Source organism: Heptranchias perlo, chromosome 27 (genome assembly GCF_035084215.1).
Source record: "Heptranchias perlo isolate sHepPer1 chromosome 27, sHepPer1.hap1, whole genome shotgun sequence".
In the NCBI taxonomy this organism is placed as follows: domain Eukaryota; kingdom Metazoa; phylum Chordata; class Chondrichthyes; order Hexanchiformes; family Hexanchidae; genus Heptranchias; species Heptranchias perlo.
The window spans coordinates 32,171,276-32,183,527 of NC_090351.1; the positions used below are offsets into that span (position 1 = coordinate 32,171,276).

At 39.9% G+C, this 12,252-nt stretch overlaps 1 protein-coding gene across 1 annotated transcript; it reads right to left on the reverse strand.

The window, feature by feature from the left end:
• Positions 1-4,213: 4,213 nt before the first annotated feature.
• On the reverse strand, positions 4,214-11,837 carry LOC137344539 (gastricsin-like). The gene is made up of 9 exons (XM_068007587.1): positions 11,767-11,837; positions 11,300-11,465; positions 10,947-11,064; positions 10,705-10,823; positions 8,288-8,487; positions 7,588-7,710; positions 6,456-6,600; positions 4,695-4,793; positions 4,214-4,369 (listed from the first exon to the last, which is right to left on the reverse strand). Exons 1-9 carry the CDS (start codon positions 11,820-11,822, stop codon positions 4,214-4,216), a joined length of 1,182 nt encoding a protein of 393 aa, XP_067863688.1. The 5' UTR covers positions 11,823-11,837.
• Between the last annotated feature and the right edge of the window lie 415 nt (positions 11,838-12,252).

Below are 12,252 nucleotides of genomic sequence, written 5' to 3' on the forward strand. Positions count from 1 at the left end.
CCCCCGCTGGTGGGAATCCCGCAGGCAATTAAAGCCAGCGGGATGCCACTTGAGTGTATTTACTTTGCTTGTTCAGGTCATTAACTGACCTGATTAAGGGACTGTGTGTGATTTTGGATAAACATGGGACTGTTTCACACACTGGGGGAAACAGTCCCAGTTGAAATGGACGTGTTGCAGCTGTCAGCCTGTGGCAGCTGCAAAGGTCCATTTGACAGGTGGGCGGGGGGGAGACCCTCAGCCATTGCAGGAGGCCGCTCTGTCACTTGGGACAAAGTTTGGCCTCCATCACCCTCCTCCTGATGGTCGAAGTCACCAACCTGCACACTTACCCCGGGGTCCGGAGACATGTACCTACCTTGCGGACCCCCTCAGATGTACATCTTGCGGATGGGGGCCGCCATAGCTGCAGTCATGACCTCCTCGGAGGGCGAACAGCATCACCAGCCTCACCAGCCTCGCCATCCACGCCGTCCACCTCTGACACGTGGAGCTCCACAACAGAGTGCTGTGACACATCCACCTGTACAGCAGGAGGGAGGGCTACCGCAGAGAGAGATGCGTCGCAGAGGGCACTACCCTCTCCACATGTTCCACAGACCGAGGCTCAGCCTCCTGGACCTCTCTGAGCAGCAGTGCACACAGGGGCTCAGAGTCAGTCGACATGTAGCCGTGGACATCTGCAGCCTCTTTCATGCCGAGCTGCTCCTGGCTGGCCCGTGCACCATCTTCCTACCTGTCGCTGTCAAAGTCACCACTGCCTTCCCGAACTTCTGCTCCACAGCCTTCCAGGCTGCAACCAGGGACATCCCCGATGTCTCTCAGTCGTCTGCGCAGAAGAGCCCTGCAATTGATAGCCAAGTTCCGCACCCATGAGGACGACCTCAACCGGGATCTTGGGTTCATGTCACGCTACACGTAACCCCACCAGCAAGGGAAAAAAAAGTTATCTGTTTTTAATACAACTGGAAATTCTCTCTCTCTCTCTCTGCCTTTCGGGTCTCTTTCTCTCTGTCTGTGTAATTTGACACAATGTGTATTCAGCATACTGGGACCTACTGTTTTCCGTGGCTAACCTGTCTGAACACCAACGACACCTTTGATTGGTGTGATGGTGTCCCAGCCTAATATAAGATATGCGATTTGAGAACCTCTCATTCACTACTCACCTGACGAAGGAGATAATCTCCGAAAGCTTGTGATTTTAAAATAAAATTGTTGGACTATAACCTGGTGTTGTAAGATTCCTTACATAGATACATCAAGGCCTTGACACAAAAAATTCAACCAACCTAGCAATTACTGTTAATGATATTAGCAGATGGAGGCTTACCTCAATTATTTAACATTTATTTACTAATTTAGTAGAGGTGTTAACCTATTTAAAATAATTATGCAAGCACTCATTCTCTAATAGCAGTAACAGTAATTTCTAGGCTACACTAGTTTATTTAGCATCATGTACAGCATCATACATTTCTAGCCATAATTATTAGGTGCATAACCATCCAACTTTCCGAATTAAATTAGTACAGCTCCATCAGTAGTTGAAGTTAGCGTGAGAGAATCAAACTCCTGTAGTGAAAACAGTAAACTAACAACTACCAACATTAACCCTGGATGTTGAATGGAATTATAACATCACGTTGAATAATATATAGAAATATATAGGTTTGGATCTCAGGTTAAACAATTGTTCAATACCTTTCTAAACAATCAAAGGATATCTTCTCTGATTACCAGAAAGATCTTCATAGTGATAAGAATATAAGAAATATTAAGGACGAGAAGAAGTTATTTGGACACCAAAGCACGTTCCTTTAATAGTCTACGTTTCCCGGCCTAGCTTCCTACTATTCTTTGAATGCCCCTAAAGGTGGCGAGACAGATGTTCCTTGCCAGCATCGCCCACTTCACCAGAACAAATAAAAAAATAAAGATTAACAGGCTATCTCGTTAGTGTTTTGAGGAACTTTCCTGTGCATGAATTGGCTGACTATAAAACCACAGTGCCCACACTTCAAAAGTCATTCATTGGCTGTGAAGCATTTTAGGGCATCCTAAGCACATGAAAGGCACTATTTAAATGCAACTTCTTTCTTAATGATGAGGGCATTGTTAGTTAAGCGGTAAAGAATGAAAAATAGTTCATTTGCTTTTTTAATTTCACTCAGGCACTTATTTGATTATCTGATATCCTACAATCCAATAAATAGGCATAAAGTGGGCATAACCAAACGGGAAAATGAGTGGCAATCTATTCTGCTGGATTTCTGCCTTTTTAGAATCCCATCTAATGTTGCGGTCAGATATTGATACTAGAGGCACTCGCCACTTTGTACTTTTGTTATATTAAAATTAGGCCCTGATGACATCATTTAGACATCAATTTAATTTCTTGGTTTTTATGTGGGCATAATGCTCAGTCATCACCCACCCATATAAAATGGAAGCCAGGGTTGCTGGGGTGTGCTGTTTACAGAAGTACATTTAAACAGTCGTATTGTAATATCTGCAACTGCATTTGAGGCTATTTCTGAATCTTTTTTATTATTTCTTTTCTTTTTCTTTCCTGTTTCCACCCTTTTAGTCAGGAAACTTTGTGCCAAGTGTTCTGGCTATGCTTCTCCTGCTTTCCTTCCAAGCCCATCAAACTTCTCTTCTACATCTGCCACTTTAGCTCCTGGTAAACAATGCTGCTTTGTTTTCTTTATGTTTATCACCAAAGTAGCTATCAACAAATTGCAACATTGAATCTCCTGACACTATAATCTTTTTCTTTCTTACCAGAACCTTTTCCTTGTCTCTCCGATCTGTTCCAATCTCCCCTGTATTTCTCCCCTTAGCCCCCTTTCTTTCTTCCAATCTGTGAATCCCGTCTGGAATCTCTATTTGCTTCTTCTGCTTTTCCTGTTTCTATTACCACCCACATCCTCCCTCTTTCCTACAGCTGTCTCCACTAACAGCTTCTTTTTCCATCAACTCTTCCCTCATTTGTTCATTTTTTTCTTCTCATCTCACTGGTTCCTCTGTTCAATTTCGTCTCCAACTTTATTCAAAATTAACCAACAATCTTTGATCCTTCTACATTCACAATCTCCATGAGCTCATGAATTCTGTTTTCAAACTATATCACCCTTCAAGACCAAGAAATTGATAAAGAGGGTGAATATTTAATATGACAGTGAAGTGGCAAGAAATGGCACATGTAACAGTACAGTAGCCTGAGGAAGGAGGAAGCCTCCGAAAGCTTGTGAATTTTAAAATAAAATTGTTGGACTATAACTTGGTGTTGTAAAATCATTTAACTAGACATGATATGGGACTTTCAACCACAGTGAACGCCTGGTGCAAAACCTGAAAAATTGTAACAGGATGCATAAATGAGGCTGGCACATGCTCAATTTTATGAATATAAAAGTAATTTTGACTTTTTTAATGGAATAACAGTTGATCTCCTATGGCGATGCTCATGGACAAAATATGCAGGTTTATAATAATGCAGGTGAAGTTTCCATATTAATAAATTCAGACAGAAATTAAATCATTAATTGCATTGAGGAACTCACTGATTTACAAAATGTATTCAATGCATCAATTTATTTAAATCTAGTGACTAATGTAATTGTTCAAGTGCAAGCAGTGAAGATGAAATTTACCCCCATGATTTTTAAGTTCTCTGTTGGGTAAAATCTTACACCAACACTGAAATATTACTTTTACTTTAACAAAGAGCTGGCAAAGACAAATTGGGCTCCTTCTGTGCTGTAAACCTCTACAGTTCTATATAGTAATAAAAAACAATAAGACTTTGATTACTGTGTTACAATTTTATTTTTCTTTGCATTTCAAATAGTAAAACCATTGTATATACTGGCTTCACGAGATAAAGATCAATATTTCAACAAACAGGCAGGATAGAAGCTAGACAGAGATGAGTAAAACATGGCCCAACATAAACCCCATTCACAGTAAACTTAAATAAAAGCCTACAGTCCATCTACTAGAAAGACTTTGGGGCAGATTTTCAACTTGCCATCTGGGCATAAAACTGATGTTGCAGATCTGCTGCCCGTTATAGAAACTTCCCAATTTTCATCTCCATTGAAATCAATGTGTCAAGGTAGAGATTGTTTTGTAGGAGAGAAATACAAGGGTTAAGAGGCCCTGCTTTATTTGCTGAAATATTGAACTAAATTAGAGGGAACGTCCCTTAGGCAGCCTGAGCGAATCCCACTCTGTTGTTCCCTCTGTCAAAAACAGTGTAGTATGATCTTAGGAAGACATCCCCCAGAATCCACAGTGGTCCATCTCGGGTAGGGGGAGGGACGTAGGTCGTCTCAAACCCAGCAACACAGTATCCGTCGGTCTGTAAGATAATGATACTCGATTAGACTCATTTGCAGATGAGATCCTGATATAGTTAAATCTTTTTTTAACATAGCGATTAGCTTCAGATCATAGAAATCTATATTATTTTCAGCACCAAACTTTCTAGTCCTGTGATAAGAACTAATGAGAGTGGGATTATAAAAGAGAGAAAAGAATTACACTTTAAATGGACCATGCTCCTCCCCGCTAATGCATAAAAAACAGTCAAACTTTTGCTGCCATGGGGCCATTCTGACCCAACTGAAACACCTCACAAGGAAAGATAATAACCCCTAGTGATTTTGGTGTTAGAATATACATACCTGAATGATGTATACAGAAGGAGGAATTGTGAAATCAGCTCCATTGATCATAAAGGTCAAAGAAGGCAGGTTTGCGACATTGTTACAGTTGACAACAAACTGTTAAATAGAGAAGACAACACTCAAGATTTATGCATAATTAATAAATAAACAGCAAAGGATCATGTGATGTACAATTTATTTCACAAATAATCTGTTCAGATGGGTTATCAAACTGGAGTCAGAAAGTTGCCAATGCTACACTTCAGAGGCCCCCACGAGGTGTTCTGTTTATACCACATTAAACAGGTATTCACATTGAGGTATTAAAGTAAAAATCCTGCTGTAAAGAGTCAGATTTCAATATTCTGCTATCATGTGAACTGGTTCTCTTACAGTCACATTGGGTAGTGCACACTGGATGAAAGAATGGGTGTGATACGTACATTACGGACAGAATGAGCTGAAGGCAAAGTTGAAAGGGACTTGAGGGTGTTCATAGATTGGGCACTTGACAAATCGTTGAGGAGCAGCAATAAATAAAGTAAATGGAATGGTGAACTATACTGCTAAATCCGTAGAGTATCAATCAGTGAATGTTGTGCAGAAACTGAACAATGCACTGGTCAGTCTGCCCCTTAAAGGCCATGTTCAGATTTGATTACCAAGATATCGACAATGAGATTATGTAGAGCAGAGTCAACAAGGCTGATTCCTAGCATCAGGGGATTCTGTAATGAGGAATGACAGCAGAAACTAAAGGTCTTTAGCTTTGGAAGGAGATGTGATATAAAATATGACATTGTATAGATTAGGTAAATTTGGAGCACACCGTCAAGGTAAGTCACAGTTGTAGGACAATGGGGCATAGGCTAAAAGTGATGAAAGGACAACTTAGAACTGATATCAGGAAGCACATCATCATGCAATGAGTGACTACACATTTTGAATGTCTTCTTGGTGAATTAGTTGAGTCAAAAACCTTAGATTCATTCAGGCTCCATTTGGATGAAGTAATGGCCTAAGTTTTTCCCTGGTGAATGAGCTAAGATGGGCTAAATGCACTCCTCATCTGTCTTTAACTTGTCATTTTGCTGAGCGCCATTTTAAGAAATACATTAAAATTCTTTCTTTTTGATGAAAACGTTTATTCCTCAAGGTCGATGATCCGAGCTCTTTGGAATGGAACATTTTCCTACTTTTGGCATCCATTATCAACATCAAAAACCCCAGGGTCAAGTATAGCGTCAAGTTAAATGCATAATAAAGCTTCTATTACACTACCTCAAATTGTACCTTAACTACAACCAAAGATATATATCAGCCCCATTTCCCACAAAGCATGACCTGTGACCTCCCTGCGTGCAGCAGCCGATTGTTACTCAAATATGCTCTCCAGGAATTGAGGCTCAAATTCATTTTACTTAAGATCCTTCCAGCTGTCAGAGAGAAGAGACTTTAATTCCATCATTTTGAATTGGATTCAAATCAAAGTCCCAGAACTGAATGGATAGTGACCTAACCCACTGTGTCTTCCCATCCTCCCTTAAGCACCATTAGGCAACATCTTTTATTAGTAAAATGGGATGTGCACTGTTTGGATACAGATATTATTTTTCCACCAGTTAATATGATATCATTTAATAGTGATAAATATGAACATATGAGCAATAATTATAGATTACAATAATTGATTTGCAATCCTGCCATTGTCAGCATGGTGCAACATTCCCAGTCATGCCGCTGGCCCAGAATCAATTGGCAATTGTTACAACTACTTACCTCACCGTTCTGATTCTGATATGCACCGATGGTCTTTAACAATGTACGTAAGTACTCATTTGGAATAGTGATTTGGGCGGTTCCAGAGTCAACTATAGCTTGGCATCCTTGGGAACAGAAGGTAGGCTGGCCATTGATAAGCACACTGAAAGATATAATTGATTTGATGATAGCTCCTGTAGCAAAAACAAAGTAGTCACTTGGGACTGCATACTTCGAAAAGATTTCCCATTTCCTCATTCTCTTGAGCATATCTCAGAAGAACGTGCTGCTTAATATTTTTTCCACTTCCCACGCAAACCATCATTATAGCCTCTCTGAGTGAGTGCCAAACTAAGGGGTAGTTTTGTGCCATCAATTCATGCCCACAAGGCACTGGCCATAAACTGCAATAATCTATTTCACACAGGTTTCTGACAACCAGCATAGGACTTTCATGTGATTTTTTTTTTACTTAAACTTCATGTGAAGCACAATTCCCAATTAATTATAACCTGCACAAATTCTAAACCTTTTTGTAATATATTAAATGCATAATATGAGCTCTATTATTCTCTACGTTCCTACTGATGAATATTGAAAAACTCATTCTCTTTAGATCATGAAAGGCAGTAACAAAGTTGAACTGAGAAAATTGTTCATTATGGTGAAGAGTTGAAATATTAAGAGATGCAAGTTACAAATTGGGATGTTAGAAGTGAGAAGGGAAATTAGAGGGATTTCTTTTACACAATTAGGAGTTACCTTGTGGAATAAACTATTAGAGAAGGTAATAGAGGGACGATTGGCTTCAAGAGGCAGCTAGATCTGTTTTGGGAGAGTGAAGAGATAGAAGGATAGGATGAGAAAATGAGTTGATAGGTTTGAGTTCAATTTAAAAGGGGTGGGCTTGTGGGGCTTAATGGCAATTTTATTTTTCCACAAATTCCTTGTGTTCTAAAACAAAATCTCAGGGAGCCAACATTTTATTTGCAGTATTAGAAAAAAATTGTTCTTTTTTCTGAAATAGCAATGCTGTTTGCTTTGGTTCACATTACAGAAATGTCCTGTGATCCTCTGAGGGATCTGCAGCCAGTACCAGCCCATTGAGAGGGTGATTGCAATGTGACTGTTTCTCTCTTTTCTCACTTACCTTTGTAAGCCGACGTTCCAGTACATTTCTTGAATTACTGGAGCCCAGAAAATCTGACCTGAGTAAAGACTATTGTCGATTCCCCCAAATATCACTTCACCGCCACTTTGACTATTTGGATTCCTGGAATAAATCAAACAGTTCATTATTCAGCACTTATATATAGCTCTTCCGCTCACCCACCTTCTAACTTCTGACTGAAGCTCATATCCCTCTCCCCCATCCCGCTGAAGCATTAAATAAATGTTTCTCTCTTAAACTTCTTTGGAGCAAATGAATGTTTCACGGTGGATAGCGTAGCGAAGATAAAGATTTCTAAAACTGACAGACTTTGATTGAAATCATGCTCTGAAAGGTTCTTTCACGTTCATTTTGACCTCCTTTGCAGATTCTATATGTACACTATACTGCTTCCTATAACATGTTGTAACTCAGTCACATTATAAATTAGACTAGGATCAAGTAATGCTGTAGAGGTTTACAATAACACACAGGGATATGTATACAGGTTGGCATTAGGACAGCCACTTACATTTTTAATTAGCCATTTGACGTCTAAGGGATTGCTACAATCTCTGAGAATCTTCTATCTCTGCTTTCCTCCGAACTGGTATTGCTCTAAATAGTCATCAATTAGTAAAATCCATGAAGTCCTATTGCAAGTACCAAGATCTTCAGGTCCCTAACACTTATATATTACCTCTCCAAATACATAGAAAACAGAGGCTGTGCCACCAGCTTGTCATTTAGCATGCTGTCAAACACAGGCGTGGCCCGTCCTCTTGAAATTGCTGGGAATGACAGACCAAGCATTCCATCAAATGGAAAATAATAAAAGTTACTGCTAGGTTCATTGTCACTGAGGCCCACCTCCTGGTTTGAAATCGAGATGCCGGCAACCTTGGGAAGGAAAAGAGTAAAAGAAAAATATTGAACTAAGTTGAGAAACACTGTACCATTGAGCTGATAATTGATTCCATTAATTTGGCTTCTGATTGATCCTCTCCCAGCAATACAGATTTGAATACAAATCATTTTATAATCAACAGGCTTCTCCCTCCTCAAATTATTTATTATCATTTCTTACTTAAATCAAACTCCTCACAACACAAGATCACTTCCAATTGAGAGGGGATATTCTAATCTGCTGCTCTAGCACAGTAAAGCTACTCTACAGCTCGAAGAAAGAAAAAGTTGCATTTATATAGCGCCTTTCACAACCGCAGGATGTCCCAAAGTGCTTTACAGCCAATGAAGTACTTTTGAAGTATAGTCACTGTTGTAATGTAGGAAATGCCGCAGCCAATTTGAGTACAGCAAGTTCCCACAAACAGTAATGTGATAATGCTCAGATAATCTGTTCTTTTTTTTAGTGATGTTGGTTGAGGGATAAATATTGGCGAGGACATTGTGGATTACTGCCTTGCTCTTCGATATAGTGCCATGGGTTCTGTTACATCCACCTGAGAGGTCAGACGGACCCTTGGTTTAACATCTCATCCAAAAGATGGAACCTCTGACCGAGCAGCACTCCCGCAGTACTGCACTGGAGCATCAGACTAGATTTTGTGCTCAAGCCTCTGGAGTGGGACTTGAACCCACAACCTTCTGAATGAGAGGTGAGAGTGCTAATATTGAGCAAGGGCTGACCCCTGAACATAGGGCGCATGTAAACAGTGTGACAGGTTTATCTGCTCGCACTTTCTCCATGGGTGGGGATATGCAGTTTGACTAAAAGCTTACACCGGAGTTTGATGAAAAGATGGGAGACTGCAGGGAGAGGGGGGTTCTACTCTGCGGTGAAGGACAGATTGCAGGGGAGATATTCTAATTAAGCCAAGTAAGATGTCTCACTAATGTGGGGCAGTGTGGTATGTTCATTATTTTTATTATTACGTGAAGACAATGGTACTGATTAAAACAAGTGAATTTGATCATAACTGTTGGCCTGCACGTTCATGTGTTGTGAAATAAATCAAGCCTCGTCTCACCAAGTGCTCGCTTGCTCTGCCTTCAGAGAGATTGAAGAAGTGCATGTATGAAACTGTACGGGATATTGTTCATTTAAACTCGATTTACCAGTTCCAGGGTATGGTTGTCCCACAAGCTGCTCAGTTACACATCTGTGTCCTCACCTCCGGGTAGGCTGCTATTTATATTTTTACATGGTCAGATCATGCCATAAAGATTATCAATGTAAACAAAATACAAAAGCTGAAAAATAAAACTGTGCTCTCATTGTAGCCCCAATTTAAGTTATTAGCTTATGTATTGAAAGCACATCGACATCTGATAAGCATTGAAACTCTATTGGAGGATAGAGAGCCATGCCAGCAAGTTTAGAACTGCTATCTGAATCCCCAGTGAGTCCACTGCCTTAAAATAATTTCCTGGTTGAGTTGAACGTACATAATAAATACTGTTTCAATTTTTGTGTCATTGTTTTTTAGAAATGTTTCACAACTAGCGACAGCTGTCAGTACAAACAATGTTGCTCCATTCAGAAGAACAAAAGAACATAAGAAAAATGAGCTGGAGTAGGCCATACGGCCCCTCGAGCCAGTTCCGCCATTCAATAAGGTCATGTCTGATCTTCGACTTCAGCTCCACTTTCCTGCCCGATCCCCATATCCCTTGATTCCCCTAGAGTCCAAAAATCTTTCTATCCCTTGATCAGAATCAACGACTCAGCTTCCACAGCCCTCTGGGATAGAGAATTCCAAAGATTTACACCCTCTGTGTGAAGAAATTCCTCCTCATCTCAGTCTTAAATGGCCAACCCTTTATCCTGAGACTATGCCCCCCAGTTCGAGACTCTCCAGCCATGGGAAAAAAACCCTCAGCATCTACCCTGTCCAGCTCCCTCGGAATCTTGTATGTTTGAAAGAGATCACCTCTCACTCTTCTAAACACCAGAGAGTATAGGCCCATTCTACCCAATCTTTCCTTCTGGGACAACCCTCTCATCCCAGGAACGAGGGATTGCATTGACGTGGGATGATGCTCATACACAATGAAGGGTAAATATTGAAACAACATCACTGTATAAGTAATGTCCAGTAGATACCAAGAAATTGGATGTCCAATGCATATTTGTGCCCTCTTTTCAGTACTTACATTCACTGTATCATATCCAAAAAATCCAGACAGACTCCCAAAGCCATAATACAAGTTGAAAGGTTGGTGATTTGTGGTGAATGTTGAGGACTCAGTTGGATTGAATTTTGCATGGTTCCCTGAAAAGAGAAGAATGAATCATCATTTATTTCTTCAGAATTCAAGTTCTATAGAAAGTTGTTTCAGTCAGAATGAAAAAAATTCTGAAGAAATAATCACTTGAATCAATTACTTTTACTTACTACATGGTGCACTGTTGCAGTAGATGGATGGGACCCAAAAGTTGGATGAACCAGTGTCAAACAGGACAGTGAAGCTCTGGGGTGGGGTACCCACACTAATGGATCCATAGTAGAAACTCTAAATAACCAATTGAATATAAGAAAATATGATATTTACTCCAATGTTGAGGCTATATAACCACAATTGAAACCAAAAGAATTCTACAAAATATGTTTTTGCCGGAAAAAACCCCATAACATTTCCTTTTCTGATGAGTTATTGAGCTGATCAAAATGATTGTCACATATCGGGGTTTCTTACCTCAGCTGCCATGGGGGAACCTTGCTGTAAATACGATTTTCTTTGTACTTACATTCATGCCATTGAGAAGTGGTTCATCCCCTGTCCCAGCTTGGTAGTCAGGGTACAAAGCTCGGTACTTCAAGGCGGGATCATATTTGTGAGTTTCTAAGAAATGTTTCAGCTCCCCACGTTCCTTCAGGATCTCTCGAACAGACTTGCCCCTGTGCAAAGGCACTCTGAAATGATAAAGGATGAGTCGTGTGATGATCTCTGGAATCGTCTTATTGTTTACTTTCCCTGCTGGTCTGAGGATCTCGGCTAACAAACACACCTTAAAAGTAGCAACGTTGAGTTGCTCTGGTAGGGGTTTAACTAAACTGAACAAATTCAAATATATCACATATAGAACATTTTTTTAATGGAAACACACCGATTCCAAAATAAGCAAACTCTATGAAAGGTATTGAAAATTAACAGATGTACACAATGGTGCACAAATTGGCTGATATAAATGAATTCAATGGTTTAATGACCAACCTGTAGAGACACTCAGAGAGCTGGATACAGACCAGTGAAATGATTAACCACTTCATGCTGTTCTTTGATGCGGTGTTATGGAAAGCTATAGTCGACAGAAGAGCTTCACACAATTTCTTCAGTTGTGCTGGACATTGGAGCAGTCTGGGTGCTTTTATACATGTGATGAATGAATGATTTGCTTCTCACCTTCACTAATGAAGGTCACATTACCTCAAACACCAAATTAAATTTTTCCGTTGTTCCTTTTTTATTCAAACAAAGTAGCATTCAAATATTTAAATTGTCTACAACCTCGAACAAAAGGCTATGGTCAAGCAATACAAGAAAGAATATAAACCGGGTAATAATAGACCAGTTAGTCTTACATCAGTTATGGGTAAACTCTTAGAATCCATAATGCGAGGCAAATTTAGCGAGAATTTAGAAATGGATGGGTTAATCATGGACAGCCATCGTGGATCTGTTAAACTCACTTGAACAAGT

Excerpts from the sequence above, each read along its gene's own strand:
- LOC137344539 (XM_068007587.1), bottom strand. The coding sequence starts at position 11,822 with ATGAAGTGGTTAATCATTTCACTGGTCTGTATCCAGCTCTCTGAGTGT. Across the intron at positions 10,824-10,946 it reads CTGCAACAGTGCACCATGTA|GGAACCATGCAAAATTCAAT; the intron begins GTAAGTAAAAGT and ends TTCTCTTTTCAG. Across the intron at positions 4,794-6,455 it reads ATCAGAATCAGAACGGTGAG|TTTGTTGTCAACTGTAACAA; the intron begins GTAAGTAGTTGT and ends TCTATTTAACAG.